Below are 18,145 nucleotides of genomic sequence, written 5' to 3'. Positions count from 1 at the left end.
TTGGGAAGACCCTGTCAGGCTTCCTCAGCCTCTCTCAGCAGCTCCCTGAGGAGGATGAACGCCACTTAGGGCTGGGCACTGTTGTATATATAGGAAGGCGGGGAGAACGGGGGAGCAACAACCGCCATCTTGCTTGAGGGCGCCAGTGGCTTAAAGCGTTTAGAAGTCATGCGGTGAGGTGGCCATTTTGGGTGAGGGCAAGCAGAAAGTGGGAGGGGAGTCGCCGACCAATCAGCGGAAAGGAAAAGCCAAAGCGCGGAGGGGAGGCCGCTGTGGCTCGACTTCCTGCGTGGGCTTCGCGCTTTACACCGGGGATGCGGTCCGGGCACCGCGCTTAGGAGAACAGCCGCTTCCCTGCCGCTCTCATGCTGCGCCCCGACGGCTGCCTCTTGCTGCTGCTGCTGCCGCTGCTCCTTCTCCTGGCGCCGGGGCTCGCCGAGGGGGAGGCGGCGGCCGAGAGGCTGAGCCCCTACTTCGGCACCAAGTCCCGTTACGAGGAGCTGCACCCGGAGCTCCTGCGGGACCCGCTGTCTCTCGGGCCGCCGCAGCCGGGCTTCCCGCTGCCGCCGGCTTCCTGCGCCCCGCTGCAGCTCGGCGCCGTCTTCCGCCACGGCACCCGCTTCCCGACGCGCAAGCAGATCCAGAAGCTGGGCCGCCTCCACGGACTCGTCCAGGGAAACGCCGGGAAATGCAACGCCAGCGCCGCCTCCCGCCTGGCGCGCTGGACCATGTGGCTCCGGCCGGACATGGACGGCAAGCTGGCCCCTCGGGGGCGCCGCGACATGGAGATGCTGGCCAGGCGCCTCGCCCGCCGCTTCCCCAGCCTCCTGGCCCGGAACCGACGCTTCGCCTTCGTCAGCAGCTCCAAGCACCGGTGCCTGGACAGCGCCGCCGCCTTCCGCGAAGGGCTCCGGCAGGCGCTCGACGGCCAGCGGCAGGGCACGTCCCAAAAGCACGGTGAGAGTAACCCCGCATCCTTCCCACTCCCAGCAAGCCGTCCATTCTCTGCTTCATTATAACCTGCATGGGCGTAGCTAGGATTTATGTTAGTGAGGGCGGGGACACCCACCTGTCATCGTCCTCTGTTTGGCTTTGTCCAGCAGTTTCCGAATGAAATGTCTCAACAACAGGTTTTTTTATCACTTTCTTTTTACCCCAAGAGTGATTCTACAATTGCTACTTTCAGTTAAGTATTTGGAGGGGTGACTGCACCCCTGCTTCCTACCCCCAGCTATACCCATGATAGGTGATGGCACTACGGGGTGTAGGTGCAGAGGTCAGGACCATTTAAAGACCCCAAGGCAGCAATAATGTACCCCACTTACTATTATTATTATTATTATTATTATTATTATTATTATTTGCATGTATTAGGCATTTTAGGCAAAGAAAAAGCATCAAAATGAAATGCACCACGTGAAAGCAGTTTGGCGCCTGGGATTAAGTGTCATCATTGAATTCAGTAGGACAGGATTGTCAGTAGAGAAGCCTAGGTTTGCAATATGAGACACCCCCCTCCCGAAGCAGATACATTAAAACCAAGAGGAAAATAATTAAATTAAAACACACCCCATCCACTTCTAAAAGGCCACACAGATAGTTAAAGGCCTAGTTATAGAGGAAAGGTTTTGCCTGGCAATTCCAGGCTGGCGTCTGAATATATATAATCATGGAGCCAGGCAATATTTTCTGGAGAAAGCATTCTGTAAGTTGGGAGGCACTGCATAAAAGGCACCTTCTTGTGTTGCCCCCTTCTGGGACTCTCATGGAAAAGTCCTGCAGTGTTGATCGCAGGGTCTGGGTCAGTTCAAATGGGGAGAGGCAGCCCTGGAGGTATTGCAGTTTTGAACCGTTTAAGGCTTTATAGGTCAAAACCTGCAATTTGAATTGGGCCGGAAACTAATTGGCAGCCAGTGCATTTGGGCCAGGATTGGTGTTATATGTTCAAATGGTCTTGCCCTGATGAGCAACCTGGCTGCCAAATGTGAGCCCCACAGATAATATGTTGTAGTAATCTAACCTAGAGGTTGCCAGAGCATAGACAACAGAAGTTAGGTTATCCCTGTCCCTGGGCCACCAGCTGAAGCGGATGGAAGACACTTTGTGCCACCAAGGCCACCTGAGCCTCAAGCGACAGCAAAGGATCCAGAAATACCCGCAAGTTGCATACCTGCTCCTTCAGAGGGAGTGTGTAACCCCATCAAGAGCAGGCAACCTCCCATCCATCGGTTCTAGGGAACTACCCACTAACAGTGTCTCGTTCTTATCTGGATTGAGCTTCAGTTTATTGTCTCTCACCGAGTCCATTACCGTGGAAAGACATCAATCCAGCACATCCACTACCACACCCTGCAGGTGTAAATGAGAAGCAGAGCTGTGTGCCATGAACATATTGCTGACAACATACTCCAAAATGCCAGACAACGCCACTCAGCAGTTTCAGGTAAACAGCAGGGTGAATGAAATCGAACCCTGAGGAACTCCACATTGAAGTCTCCATGGGGCTGTACAGCAATACCCTAAGCATCATGCACTGGAAATGATGGTCCAAGTAGGACTGGAACCATTGCAAAGCAGCATCACCGACCCCTAACTTGGACAGCTGCTCCAGAAGGATTTCATGGTTGATGGTATTGAAAGCTGATGAGAGGTTGAGGAGAATTAACAGGGGCACATCTCCCCTGTCTCTCTCCTCTTTCTGTGCCAAAACTGGTTCTAAACCCTGATTGAATTTAGGGGGTTGGATAATCATTTAAGATGCCCCAATCCCAGCCCTTTTCTCTTGATAAAGGTTGCTTTTGGCCCCCTCCGTGTGTGGTACTGGTCCCTCTCCTAAAAAAAGAAGACCTGGCCAGAACTTTCAAATCATAGTTAATGTGCTTATCTAACATCATTCCTGCTCACTGCACAGCTAACTTAAATACCAGCCTTTTTTGTTGTGGTTTAACACTTACAAAATGTTTGAAGGCATGAAGGCAGCCTTTGGACCAATAGTAAGGAAAACTGCACCACTGAAAACCTTTTCTGGAGAGATTATTACAGCAGCAAGCAGGTGAAGCAGGGCACTATTAAGAGTTATACTCACAGGAAAACAACAATTATCTGACACAACAGTTTTCAACACCCAGACACTTGACAGCAGAGCTAGGTTCCTCTCCTGCCCTTGGCAAGCTGAGGAATGCCATCAACTCTCAGGCATGTGGTAAAGCCCCAGGACAGGTCAGAATCCCATCAGAAGTGCTGAAAGCCGGCCTCAGTTTCTCCCTCATAACACACCTCCACAGCCTTCTCTTGCAGTGTTGAAAACAAGGATCTGTTGGGTTGGAATAAACGACAGACGAATGGCAAGTGTCATCTGGGAGGCACCTCTCGAGCAAGTCTCGAGGAGTCTCTTTTATTGAACATTACATGCACTGCCACGCATGTGCTGGTTGCTGCTTGGTTAACACAAGTACAAAGCAAAGATTACATATAGGCATTAATCACCAATAGAAGAAAGGTTGGGAAAGGGAACACAGGGAACACGGAATTGGACAGGCATGAAAACCTCCTTAACTAATGATTGATATAGCAAAACCTAACAGGGCATAACTATTGTATTCCATAGATGTGGTCCACCATGCATTAAGAACAGGTCAGGATATGATGTTTCATGAACTCAATGTGGACAGAACATTCTGGGATGGGTGAGAAAGGAATGCTTCAGCTTAGATGTTTGTACTCATGTGTAGAAGCAAAGCTTCCCTTCAAGGATCCATGCCACAAGACATGTGTCACGACAGTGTCAGAAGCAGATGCCAGGAATAAATCACACAGAGTAAGTCTAGTGACATTAATTGTTTATTGGAAGAAACAAGGTCTGCTCAGGAGTGTCTGGCCTAATGATCACCATTCAAGGTGGAGGTCTGTTCAGCCTGACATGTCTCCACACCAAGACAAAAGTGTGGCGGGTTCTTGTCTGCGAAATGTTGTTTGCAGATGATGCAGCCTTGACAGCACACTCTTAAGCAAGCTCTGAAAAGACTCGTCAACAGTTTTGTCCAAGCTCGCATGGAGTTTGGCCTCACCACACCCTGATGAAGATCAACATCTTCAGTCAAGATGTTACCAGCACTCGAGCATCAGCATTAAGGTGGTAGACAATTTTATCTACCTGGGCTCCACCATAATCAGCAACCTTTCCATCGATGCTGAGCTGGACAAGCACATTGGCAAGGCCAATGGTTTCCCTCTGCAAAAGGGTATGGGAGAATGTGATGCTAACAACCAATGCCAAGATGAAAGTCTATTGGGCTTGTGTGTTGAGCAGGCTGCTTTATGGAAGTAAGTTCATGGGTAACTTATACCCACCAGGAGTGATGCCTCAATGCCTTCCATATGCATTGCATCAGGTAGATTTTGGACAGAGTCTCAAATAAAGGTGTGTTCTCCCAAGCCCACATTCTGTCTCAGTGACATCTCTGCTGACTTGGTCATGTACACAGAATGGAAGATGGCAGGATCACCAAAAGGGAGCTGTCACTAGGCCTCTTGGCAGACCAAGTCTGCATTACAAAGATGGCTGCCAACATGACACAAAGACTGGCAACATCAGTCCCGTTGTATGGGAATCCCTTGCAGATGATTGGAGTGCCTGGAGAAAGACAGACAGGTTGTGCATTTACAGCAGAGACCAGAGGATGAATGATCACTCGGAAGAACGCAGACAGAAGAAACGCCATACTACACCTGCATCAGTGCAGCCAGACTCCTTCATCTTCCCCAGTTGCAATAAAACATGTCTCTCCCTTATTGGTCTCTACAGCCACAGCAGACGCTGTATCTCTCCCAACAGTTCGACTTTATCCTTGAAGGCACACTCCTACATTGGCTCCTGATAGAAACCAGCAACAATTATGAGCAGGAACATCTGTTCTTTTTCCTTGTGTTCATAATAGCAAGCATTTCTATTTTATTTTTTCATAAAATGCCTTATAGGTTCTGTTTATTCTTCCGGAACAGAACTGGCAAATTATGAATTATTTCCTAGCTTTCCTTAAATGTTTTTATTCATCCTTAAATTGACATTCCCCCCCCCCCTCTACATTTATCAATATCTATTTGCTATGCTAAGTAAGTTAATGGAAACTGCAAGTTCAGAACTTGCAGTAGCTTAGAATATCAGAAGCTGTGGATAAAGAGGGTCAGCATGTCTGTGTCCTGTTTTATGAGCTTCCCAGAAGCAACTGTTGTATGGAACAATAGGCTGAATTGGATGGATTTTGGACTAGTTCAGAGTCTGGTAGAAGTAAAGCCAGATTTTTTTAGTGATCTTTTGCTTACTCAAGCTGTTTTTCCAAAAGCCATACTTTCCCATTTTACTTTTTGAGGATTATTTAACAAATCACAGAATTCCTGCACATTACACGGGCCACTATCCCACAGAACCTTTAGATTAAATCTTATTCCACAACAGAAATTAAGCTGAGGTGTATAACTATCATTCTCTAACCTTGATCCTCGAAAGTTAGCTTCACTCTCCCCCCGGCACCCTGGTTAGGCTGGATTTTCAAAAACATTTGTGCATGCATTTGCTTTTGTTATTGTATGAAATGACACGTCCTGTACAGAGATAGCACTTACTACTGATAATACATGGCAGATATGCTTGCATAGGAACTAACATGATACTCAGTATAGATTGAAAACGTTGGCATTTAAGACATTTCAGGTATGAAATATATTGCAGTATATTTAAACATACAAATTTTAGTAATATTAAGGAAATTTAAAATGAATAAATAAAGTGAAAATATTTTATGTAAATCACTTCAATGATTAAGCGATACACTAATCGTGTTAAATAAACAAATAACATAAGACACACTGTTGGTAAGTGGATAGTACTGAGTATGCCAGCAGTTAAAATTAATCTTGAACCAAAGATTAAAATTAATCTTGAACCAAAGGCTCCTTGGGTCATATTCAGTGTTTGGGCCATTTGTTCCTCGCTCATGATAAAAACAGTGCATACTGAGAACTGCAACCAACAGATTGAAAAACCAGTGTGATTGATGTCAGAGTAGGTTAAATTTACATGAGATTTTCATATTAATTGTTACACAGAAGATAGGCATGTTGAAACACATGAAACATTCCGGGGTAGTGTATTCTGTTTATATGTAGGAACTGGGGGAGAGGAAGATCAGTCTCAGATTTTTGTACTGGGCTTTCAGGTAGGGGCACTCAGAATGCTAATGAGCTGTAGCACAAAGTTGGGAGATAAGGAACAATGGATGTTCTAAAGGGCACTGAGCAAAATCACTTCCTTAAGTTCCAAGTGCCCGGAAGTGAGGGGTGGTAGTTACTGGGAAGATAATCATAATTTTATGAACTAGGGAAAGTGCAGAGCTCAGTATTTGGAAAGGATAAAATAAGGGCGGTCCAGGATCATTCAGATGGTTGATTTTAGTGAGACCCTGAATAGTGTCAGGCAGGCCATTGCCTGTGGTGACGTGACTTTATAGTCCATTCTTTCTAGAATCAAGCTCACAATATTCTTTCCGCAAACCATTTGTCCAGTTTACTTTTAGCAAGGTTTTATGTTGATAGAGGATTTCACAGAACCCTTGGTTTCAGAACCCTTTTGAGAAATTCTGTGCAAAATGCTTTATATAAAAGTTGCTTGAAGCAACTACCTTTAACTCAGTGTTTGACAGAAGATTATTCAGTTTTAAGAGTGTGTATTTTGCAACGTGCTTGCTTTTGTGAATTTATATTCCATTTTAAAGCAACTTATGACATTTAATAACCTTTTGCCCTTTCATTTTCAGCCACGACGACAGAAGGAATTGAAACCAACGACAAACTGATGAGGTTTTTTGATCTATGTGAAAGATTTGTTAAAGATATAGAAGACAATGATACAGCTATGCACGAGCTGGATGCCTTCAAGGAAGGTCCTGAGATGAAGGAAGTAGTGGGGGAAATTGCAAACACCTTGTGTCTACCAGTGAATGACTTAAACGCAGGTAATGTTCTTTTATCAGCTTCCTACCTGTTCTCAGTTATTATGAAGAGCAAATAAGCAGTAAACATAAACATCTATTGGAAAAGCTTTAAAGGTTAACTTCTGTTGAACCTGACTGGAGGACATAAAATATTTACCTTCCCCTCCCCCCCGCCCCAGTCCCTTGTTTTCATTTTCATCGCTCTTAGGGACTGGTTCACATACGTTAAAGTATCTCAGCTGCATGCATTGTATGACTCTCACAAGTGCAGAGATGCACACTTGTGCCACGCAGAGCGAAAACTGAAGCCTAGTTCATGTTTCTGTGGTAGCCTGGAGAGAGCAGACAGTCGTGCTCCATTGAGACACACTCTTAGAAGTATTGAAGATGCTTGGGGAAATTTGTACGATGAAGTGCGGAATGCAGAAAGGAAATGGCCTATCAACTCTTGCATGCGGTTTTCAGGTAATGGTGCACACATGCCTATTTCACTGCTACAGTGCTTTTTCTTTTTTAACTGCGAAACATCCACTACCAGCAAGCTCTGTAGCTAGTAACTAACAATATCCATGTCACGAGCCATTATCAACATTGTCTTTTAATAAGCTTTATTTTGGTGTGTGGCACAAGCTACTGGTGTCGGCACCTTTTCAAGAACCTCTGTAGGAAGAGCAACTAAAACTATCTACCACAAGAGCTGCAACTTTTCCAAAATTATGCCTAGAAGAAATGTACAACTAGTTCTCTGTGCCCAGCTGATATCTACCCACAACTGACTGCTGCCAAAGTTGTTTAAAGAACAGCTGGTGGTGAAGCATAGAGGAAGGATGCTTGTGGTTGGTTTTCTTTGTAAGTCTGTTTCTCCTGGGTACATGCAGATGTTTGGGGCTGCCTAAAGGAATGCTTCAGGGTGGCGCTGTGGGTAAAACCTCAGTGCCTAGGGCATGGTCGGCGGTTCGAATCCCCGCAGCGGGGTGAGCTCCCGTCTTCGGTCCCAGCTCCTGCCCACCTAGCAGTTCGAAAGCACTCCTAAGTGCAAGTAGATAAATAGGTACCGCTTTATAGCGGGAAGGTAAACGGTGTTTCCGTGTGCTGGCTCGCCAGAGCAGCTTCGTCACGCTGGCCACGTGACCCGGAAGTGTCTCCGGACAGCGCTGGCCCCCGGCCTCTTAAACGAGATGGGCGCACAACCCTAGAGTTGGACACGACTGGCCCGTACGGGCAGGAGTACCTTTACCTTTACCTTAAAGGAATGCTTTGGCTTGTGGTCAAACACGTAAGAAGCATGAGAAACCAACTATCGTGTACAAGTTCTTTGTGGCAACCTTTCCCCCCTTCCTGGGCCACAGGCTAACTTTATTAGATTTTACCAGGAAGAAAGTATTTTCATGAGAAAAGAGAGGTCCTCATCTTGCTGTTGTTGTACAAACTTTATGGATCCAGATGGTGATAGTGCTTTTTTTCTGGGGGGGACGCAGGGGTAAGCATACCCCTAAACATTTTGTGAATCTAAGTTTGGCCTCATTGAGGGACAGTATTTCAATATGAGAAGGAAATTGAGAGTACCCCTAAGCATATATTTAGAAGAAAAGCACTGGTGATAGATATTCCGCATAACTTTGTGAATCCAGATGGCGTTAGGTATTCCGGTCTGCACTAAAAACCCACATGCACCCAGTTTAGTGGGACACAGATGAACAGTGAAATGGGCATCTGGATGTGCATTTTCATTAATTATTTGCATTATGGATCTCCTTTTACTGAATCAGGAAGCATTATTTCATTCTACAGTATTTTATCCTTCCTATCAAGCATTTCAGGTGGTTAACATTCCATTTAAAATACAACAGAACATCACTAAGCACCAATCAAACACAAAAAGTGGGGGAAAGACATACTTTTATCGGATGAACATAGGTAGTATCATTATTAAAGTTCACTACTCCCCAGAGCCACTGCAAACAACTCTATCCTGTTTTTCTTTGTGATAGATAAAGACAGGTGCATTGATTCAAGTTTTCTAGCAGCATAAAAAGTCCTTTCTGTCTCACTCTTGAATTCATTAGGCAAGGGATTTTGAGCCATAATTGATGGAGGAGGAGCTCTAAGATATGCTAATATAAATGTAGTAAAGAAGGTCAATGTCATATGATATAGTATTGACACTTCCGTAACTCAAACTTCTGAAACATCTCTCTCCTGTTACGGAGTGTAACTAAGCATTATCCTGTTACTAAATGTGCATAGATGCAGTTTTGACAGTTTCATTTGTCACTTGCCTTTTCTACAGATTGGGTTCTGGTGTCCTTTTTCACTTGACCATCTGAACTAACTAAAGAATATTGAGTTTCCTGTAGTGTACATGCAACAATGATTTCTAGTTACTTTAATCATAACCCTGCTAAAAGTGATTGAAACAAGAGCAGATAGTAAGATGTTGTCTGAGTATATGTATTCACTTAGAGGATGCATGTTGGGTTTTTTACAGAATATATGATTATGATTCTTTCAATGGTAGAAAGGTTACCATGTTAAGTTTCATCTAACAGCCTTAAAAACGAGGCTTATATTTATACAGTTTGCAATTTTAATTAAGTTGAGTTTTTGAACAAGTTTGTGAATATTTTCAGAAGCACATGCATGCATAAAACACTCCAGGTACTGATGTGTTCTTGTTCATACGAATCTAATCAAATAATTCCATTGCAAATATTTAATACCCACCATGTGTTCCGTGTTTATATCATATGTTAAAAACATGCTTGAAATACATAAAAATCCCACATTCACTAGCTCATTTCTTTTTGTTTATAGTTTGTAGTGTATTATATGTATTGATTCCAGGGATGCAGAAGACTACGGACCCATTTGTGGAATTGCAAGCATAGTTCTTGCACGTCACCCCTCTGTTTGTGCCAGGAATAGGGGGATTTCTTGCCTGCAGGCTAGATCTAGCTCCTGGTGCCTTTGGATCCATTCTGTCTCATCCCTCTTTGTCCCTCCTTGACACAGTAATTAGACTAGAAAAAGGCTTCTGTTGTTGCCAATGGAAGCTTTTTTCCCCAAAGCCTAATTGATGTATGGAGGATAGGAGTTCAGAAGCGAGAGAAAATCATGGCCTTGCCCACGCTTGTTATCCATTTCCCAAGATGTTATCCCTGAGGAAATACGACTCTCAGCATACAAAGGGTTCCCTAGCCTTGTTCTATACACAGGACCTGGTTCCCAGATCGTATCTCTTTTTATTGCGTACCTTCATAGCGGTTTTGTTAAGGGGTGTTTCGTTCACCACTGACGTGGTCCTTGTGTGTTGCCCTTTCTGCGTAAACATTTCATTGATGGCTTGTGGCATCCTGCCTGACGTACTGTCGGTGTGTTGCTAACTGTTGCTTTTCTTTACAACAGATTTGGTTCAGGTGGCATTTTTCACTTGCTCATTTGAGCTGGCCATAAAAAACATTAGCTCCCCCTGGTGTTCGCTCTTCAGTGAAGAAGATGCCAAGGTAGGTACTGTGTACACGTCTGCAACCCCCTTAACTAAAGAAGTGGAGAATTAAATGTTGCAGTGTATTGTGAAAAAAACTATTATTCGGTCTCACAGAATTATATAGGACATAGTGGGTAGTATTCAACCAAGTTTTTACGCAAGAGTAGAGCCGCTGAAAGGGATGTGGGTGGCGCTGTGGGCTAAACCACAGAGCCTAGGGCTTACCGATCAGAAGGTCGGTGGTTCGAATCCCCTCGATTGGGTGAGCTCCCATTGGTCTGTCCCTGCTCCTGCCAACCTAGCAGTTCAAAAGCACGTCAAAGTGCAAGTAGATAAATAGGTACCGCTCTGGCGGGAAGGTAAACAGCGTTTTCGTGCGCTGCTCTGGTTCGCCAGAAGCAGCTTAGTCATGCTGGCCACATGACCCGGAAGCTGTACGCTGGCTCCCTCGGCCAATAAAGCAAGATGAGCGCCAACTCCAGAGTCATCCGCGACTGGACCTAATGGTCAGGGGTCCCTTTACCTAGAGCCACTGAAATTAATCAGCATTACTCAGCTAAGTCCATTAATTTCAGTGGTCTACCATGAGGAAAACTTGAATTCTAACCATGAGCTGAAATCTGGCACTCACTTAACATGATTTAATTCAGTGTTTAGTGTGCCGCGAGACGTTGCCTGGTGTGCCGTGGGAGGGAGGCGGGCGAGTCGGGCGGCGAGAGGCGGGGCGGCAGCGGCGAGGATCCGCTCCGAGCCGGGGGCGGCTCCGCGGTGGTGGTGCCGAGGTTTCTCTCTCCATTCTCCCCTCACACACACACACAGGAAATAACACAGGATCAGCTGACAGGACCCGGCCAATGGGGCGGCGGCGGGGCAGCGCGCGCAAAAGGGAGGAGCGCGAGACAGCGGACGAGGAGGAGGCCGGCATGTCCGGGCAGCAGCAGCAACAACAGCAGCAGCAACTCCCGGCGACGGCTCCTCAAGCCCCGGGCAACCCTACTCCCTCACCGGCCTCGGCCGCCCTCCTGCTCCACCCGCCGCCGCCTCCCCCGCCGCCGCCGGCCACCTCGGCCCCGCCGCCGCCCCCTCCTCCGCCCGCTATCGCCACCACCACCACAACAGCCGCCGCCGCCTCAGCTGGGCCCATGCTTGCCGGGAGCGTCGGCGGCAGCAGCAGCGCCCCGGCACCCTTCCCTCACGGCGGCGACCCGGCCCTGAACGAGCAGGAGAAGGAGCTCGTGCGTCCCTCCCGGCGTGACGCTGCGCGCTGACGTCACGGGGCTGTAATGGTGGTGTGCCTCAAGATTTTTTTCATCAAACAAGTGTGCCTTTGCCCAAAAAAGCTTGGGAAACACTGATTTAATTTGACCAAAACAACCTACTGCGGCAGGACAAGTGCTAGCACAAATGGTACTACCACGGTTTGGTTTGGGAGAGTGTCATTTAATATTCCTGCTCTCGTTTGATACCCTCTCCTACTCTGCCCAACCTTCCAGCCTGTCACCCTGAGCATCTGCATGTAGACACCTAGGATAACAGATGCATATATATTGGCTATATTCACTCTCTTTCTAAGGAACTCTAAATTCCTAAAAGTAGCATCTGCTTTTAACAAAGCTCATAACCAATGACTTTAGCATTAGCTGCACCTATTGACTTCACTCCTGTGCAGGAAAACAATCCTTTGCCTACCTTTTCACTCATATTCCTATTAAATTGTAGACTTCAGTGCTCATTCCCGTTTGCTGTTCCTGGCTTGCCCCTGGGAGGCTGTAACTGCAGTGTTATAAAGGCAGGTCTCTGCCAAAGCATTTGCTCCTGATTGCAATGGTGGTGGGGAGGGAAGAGGTAAGAACCCATTGCCTGTGGTGGAAAACGTGTTATCTATCTAAATTGATGGGTTAGGTACCAATAGTTATAATAATAATAATAATGAAAGTTTAATGAAAGTTTTTATATGAAAGTTTGTGTGCGTTGGAATGGCCTGCCTGCAATTTACTAAAATATCTTGTTGTGTGTAAAATAATCCTTCTCTGTAACAACTTTTAAATGTGTGTGATACTAGGTTCTTGAATATCTGAATGATCTGAAGCAGTACTGGAAGAGAGCTTATGGGTATCCTATCAACAGCCGCTCCAGCTGCATTCTTATGCAGGATATCTTCAAACATTTGGACCAGGCTGTTACAGAGAGTAAAAGGTAAAAAGTTGTTGGTGGTGGTGGGAAAACACATACTCTGTTTCGTGGTCCCATTTTAGGTGCCACTAAAATGGTTCCACCTTCTTGAATGTGCCACAGCTGCTATTTGTGGAACAATCAATATATGTAAGCATTCTTTTTATGTTTTTTGTTTTATGTTTATGTTTTATGTTTTAAAAGACCAAAATGTGTGTGTGTGTGTGTGTGTGTGTGTGTGTGTGTGGCACAGAGCTTTCCAAACTTTTCATGTTGGTGACACACTTTTTAGACATGCATCATTTCGCTGCACAGTAATTCAGTTTTACCAGCTAACCAAAGGTTAAACTAACCCCTTTCCAGCCCCAGGAGGAGTGCAGGGAGCGTTCACATGACACACCCACACACTGCAGCTAACACACTAATGTGGTGCGACATGCAATTTGAAAAGCTTTGGTGTAGCAGGTGGTGGAAGAAGGGGACAGGGAATGTGGCACTGGGTTGGGGAACCTTTTTCAGCCCAAGGGTTGCATTCCCTTCTGGGCTACGTTCCAGGGACAAAAAGAGGTAGAGCAACAAGTTTGAATGTTAACTTTGTACAGTAGGCTAGTTTTTCTAGACCCCTGCCTCTTCCTACAGTCAGGAAAGCCCAAAGCATCGCAGTTGAAGGACTCATTCTAGCCAGCCATAAAACACTTGAGGCCACAGAGCAGGGAAATTGGCCTAGGGAGGAGGGGGTAGCCTGGGAAAAGTCCTGAATGTCAGATATAGATGCTTACAAAACAAGAGGATGATTTATTGAGAGAAGTGTCTTCTACGGGACCGCCTCTCCTGGCATGCCCCGCGGAGGACCTTAAGGTCCACAAATGACAACACTTTGGAGGTCCCAAGTCGCAAGGTGGTTAGATTGATCTCAACTAGGGCCAGGGCCTTTTCAGTACTGGCCCCAACTTGGTGGAACGCTCTGTCAAAAGAGACCAGGGCCCTGTGGGACTTGACATCTTTCCGCAGGGCCTGCGAGACAGAGCTGTTCCACCTGGCCTTTGGTTTGGACTCAGTCTGACCCTTATGTTTCCCTCCCCTTATGGTTTTGATCTATGGGCTACTTCTAAAATGAAGCTGCATTTTAAATTATATTTTAACTTGTATTTTACATTGGTTTTTTTCTTTTTCCTATTATGTTTTTATTGTAATTTTACTGGTGTTAGCTGCCCTGAGCCTGGCTCTAGCCAGGGAGGGCGGGGTATAAATAAAATTTATTATTATTATTATTATTATTATTATTATTATTATTATTGCATTTAAATTCAACTGAACCGCTATGGTCACAGTTAGGTGTATGAGCAGGTATTTTATTTGGCTTGCAGCCCACTTAAGACTGATTTCCCACTTCAGTTTGGATCTGTGGCAAAACCTCCCTTCAGTTTGTTTCCGGATGCCTGGATATCAAACACATGACTATAACTTTTTATATTCTAACATGAGTGGAGAACATATGGGTGTCCGTTCTTTAGTGAGCATTTGTTTTGATTCGTTTGCAGAAAGGCTATATGACTTCCCATCAAACATTATCCCAGTTTTTAGGGCCCTTCCCTGTCACTTTCCTTACTGCAATAAGTCATTTTTAATTTTTTAAAAAATGGATTTGTTGCACCAGAGTGCTTTAAATCGTTTAGCCCTAAATATCCATAAGCTATTGAATCCCTCCTGAAAAATAGTGGCAGTCTGTAGGCAGCTGATTGTTAAACAACAAAAAGCTGCAGGAGATCCCAGTTATGAATTGCCTGCATCGTGTCTAGATTTGATATAATTAGGAGCTCTGTGAAACGGTGCTGTTCCTTTTCCTAACAGTTGATGGCAGTATAAACAGAAGATGCTAATCTAAATTTTGAATAGGTTTCTCTTAACTAAGCTTAGTAAACTAAAGTACCTAATTGCCTCTTTCACCTACCAGCTTTTTCTGAATACTGATCATTGTTTATCCTGACAAGGGAGCAGAGGGCAGCTGTTGCCTTCTATGGAGGGTGAGTTGAGACACGGGGAGACAAAGTGACTTGCCGTATGTGACACCTAGAATCGAGTAGATAAGTTTAACTTCCAGCCACTAATCCCCAATTAAAGCTGCAGCTAGATGAGATAATGTATGCAGAGCTAATGTAAGATAAGCATTCTCATACCTCGTTCAAAATAACAAGCCACTTTTTTATCTATCATTTTTCTATTAAAATGTACTTAGTATGGAATAGTAGAGTATTTAATCAGCGTTACTAGTACCAAGAGGCAAACAGTTCTTTCCCACAACATGAATTAATGTTTAAAAGACACTGTGAAATCATTGGAAGTCTTTAAACTCTATTATAATTTGGGGTAGAACTTAATTTTCTTCCATGCGACGGTAACATTTTGAGAAGTGCCCATCTCTAGATATGTCCTATTCCACAATTCCATTCAGTATCATTCATATATATATATATATATACACACACACACACACACACACATATATATACATACATACATACATACATACATACATACATACATACATACATATATGACCAGACATTTGACTAAGCCAGGCACAGGCAAACTCCCATCATCCCTAGCTAACAGGACCAGTGGTCAGGGATGATGGGAGTTGTAGTCCCAAAACATCTGGAGGGCCGAGTTTGCCTATGCCTGGACTAAGCTACATAGAAACATACAGTTGTAGAGTTGGAAGGGACCCCAAGTGTCATCTAGTCTAGCCCCCTGCAATGCAGGAATCTCAAGCAAAGCATCCAAGGCAGATGCATAGTTGCTTCATAATTTCTTCCTCCTCACTTCGTAAATTGTTTCCCCCCCCCTTAAGAATTTTAATTTTTATATGATATGTTTATTATAAGGTTAGGTAAAGGGACCCCTGACCATTAGGTCCAGTCGTGACCGACTCTGGGGTTGCGCGCTCATCTCGCTCTATAGGCCGAGGGAGCTGGCGTTTGTCCGCAGACAGCTTCCGGGTCATGTGGCCAGCATGACTAAGCCGCTTCTGGCGAACCGGAGCAGCACACGGAAACACCATTTACCTTCCCACTGGAGCGGTCCCTATTTATCTACTTGCATATGACATGCTTTCGAACTGCTAGGTTGGCAGGAGCTGGGACCGAGCAACAGGAGCTCACCCCGTCGCGGGGATTTGAACCGCCGACCTTCTGATTGGCAAGTCCTAGGCTCTGTGGTTTAACCCACAGCGCCACCCGCGTCCCCTATTATAAGGTTAACCCCTGCCTTAATAGAGTGACCATATGCAAAGGAAAGCACTGCCTCTGTGCTTTTTAACTGAGGGAGGAATTTCAGCAGGTGCAGCCTATCCTATGCATGCATAAGAGACACTTTGTGTGCTTAAATCTTATTCTACACAACTTTTAAACGTTCAGAAGTTCAATTGGGTTATTCAGCATTGTGATTCATTAATACCTTATGACCAAGGATTTATTTGAATCAGTGGAGGTGTGTGTGTGTGTGTGAGAGAGAGAGAGAGAGAGAAGAAAGAAAGAAAGAAAGAAAGAAAGAAAGAAAGAAAGAAAGAAAGAAAGATTCTCTTCAGTGACTGGGAGAGATCACTATTTGACATCAGAAGACAGCCTTATTATTGACCCTATATGAGATATGCTCCTCTGTGTATTAATCTTTGTGTGTTTAGGGATTAGCTTTGTTTGGAATGGCTTTATGGAATGTTTAATTATATAACCTTGTAAAGATTTTTAAGAGCTCTAAAAGTTTAGGGGAGAAATTGACTTGTCCCAACCACAGTGACTTTTAAAACTCCATCCTGAGGTTGAGGAACAACTTCTCTCATTTGATTCCTACCGGAAGTTAAGACTCCACTTGGTGGACCGTAGCCACAGCCTCAGCTTCTGAACAACGCACACTGAACATTTCAAAGCCCTTTGAAGTGAATGGTTGCGTTTCTGTTGTGGATTCTGTTTATTTTTACAAAGGCACGGCCATGTTTTTAGTCCTCTTGCGTGCTATAGAATGAAATTGAAGAAAACTTAGAAGGAGCAATGGCAGTCCTCATAGTTGGAATCTTGGAATTGGAGAGTTGGAAGGGATCCCAAGGTTCATCTAGTCCAACTATACCTGCAAACCCAGTGACCTTTGAGACGCTATCAGCTGGCAGCTGATGTTCGAATAGAGATAATGCATTACATTCTCTTCCTTACTGAGAACAGTACACAGATCAGAGCTGTTTGGTTGTCATCGGGCCAACAGGGGGTAGGGAGGGCAGCATTAGGGTTGGTTTGAGAATTCAGCGTTGAGCTGTGAGTGCCGAGTTCTGTCACCGTTGCCTTATAAGCTTGGTGCCAATTTCTGCCTATTTTTTGTCTTCCTGCGTAGTATTGCTTTACAAGCAAAACTTAACAACGATTGAAGTTGAGATTATGTACTCTGGTTATGGGTATATACACCTTCCTTCTTCTGAGTCATACCATCTGTCCATCTTCGAGAACAGTGTTCCTCAACCTTCAGTTCCCAGGTAACGTTGGACCACGACAACATCCCTGACCACTGGCTAACTGGATGGATCCAAGGTTGAAGAACACTGCTCTAGAGGGTGGGGAATCTTTTCCTGGGGCCATATTGAAAGCTCCCACCTCCTCTCATGGGCCATCGTGACAGGTAGATGGGGTCCAATGGGAACTCCGATGCCTGCAGACTTGCTGATTTGCACTGACAGCAAGCCTTGCTTTGTCAAGGAACAATAGAGAATGCTCTCTAAGGCTCCTAATTGTTGGCAAACACGTCTCTACCTGCTCCACACTTAACATCACAGATAATATCAGGTGTCGGGCAGGTTGGTGTGGCTTGGGGAAAATGGTCTCATAGACCAAACTGGAACCCATGCTGGGCCTGACTAGACTTGTAGGCCGGAGGTTACCCATCTCTGCTGTATAGACTGGGACTGGTGGTATTTGAAGTCCAAAACATCTGAAGCAGGCTTCTTCAAACTCAGCCCTCCAGATGTTTTGAGACTACAATTCCCATCATCCCTGACCACTGGTCCTGCTAGCTAGGGATCATGGGAGTTGTAGGCCAAAAACATATGGAGGGCCGAGTTTGAGGAAACCTGATCTGGAGAGTGCCAGATTGACCAAGGCCGATCCAGCCCTGTGTTATGTATTGTGACTTGCAGCAGCTCACCCAATAGCAAGGGATAGGTTTTAGGGTTTCTGAACACATCTTGACAGCTTGGTGGCAAGGTATTCTGTGTGCTGAATTGACTTTGGGATACCCACTTCCGATTCTTTGAAACAGAAATAAAACTTTAAAATGCCAGCATGTAAATTCAGATTTGATTGTTTTCTGATATCTCTTTACTGAATGGGTTTGTACGTTACTCCCAAACTCTTACAACACAAGCTAGAGAATTTTGGATGTTGTTTAGTCGTTTAGTCGTGTCCGACTCTTCGTGACCCCATGGACCATAGCACGCCAGGCACTCCTGTCTTCCACT

The 18,145-nt window shown here is 45.2% G+C and overlaps 1 protein-coding gene across 2 annotated transcripts in view; it reads left to right on the top strand.

Moving 5' to 3' along the window:
* Positions 1-18,145, top strand: part of MINPP1 (multiple inositol-polyphosphate phosphatase 1) — a 31,249-nt gene continuing 13,104 nt past the window's right edge. The window contains exons 1-4 of one of the 2 annotated variants that reach the window (XM_028729677.2): positions 1-957; positions 6,813-7,010; positions 10,395-10,492; positions 12,539-12,672. In XM_028729677.2, the coding sequence (XP_028585510.2) occupies positions 366-957; positions 6,813-7,010; positions 10,395-10,492; positions 12,539-12,672 (1,022 nt within the window). In that variant the 5' untranslated portion in view covers positions 1-365. The remainder of the gene's footprint in view (positions 958-6,812; positions 7,011-10,394; positions 10,493-12,538; positions 12,673-18,145) is intronic. The other variant, XM_028729676.2, reaches the window with a different exon arrangement.

This window comes from Podarcis muralis, chromosome 6 (genome assembly GCF_964188315.1).
Source record: "Podarcis muralis chromosome 6, rPodMur119.hap1.1, whole genome shotgun sequence".
NCBI classification, from domain to species: domain Eukaryota; kingdom Metazoa; phylum Chordata; class Lepidosauria; order Squamata; family Lacertidae; genus Podarcis; species Podarcis muralis.
The sequence above is the reverse complement of the archived record's forward strand: the minus strand, read 5'-3'. Positions and strand labels throughout refer to the sequence as shown.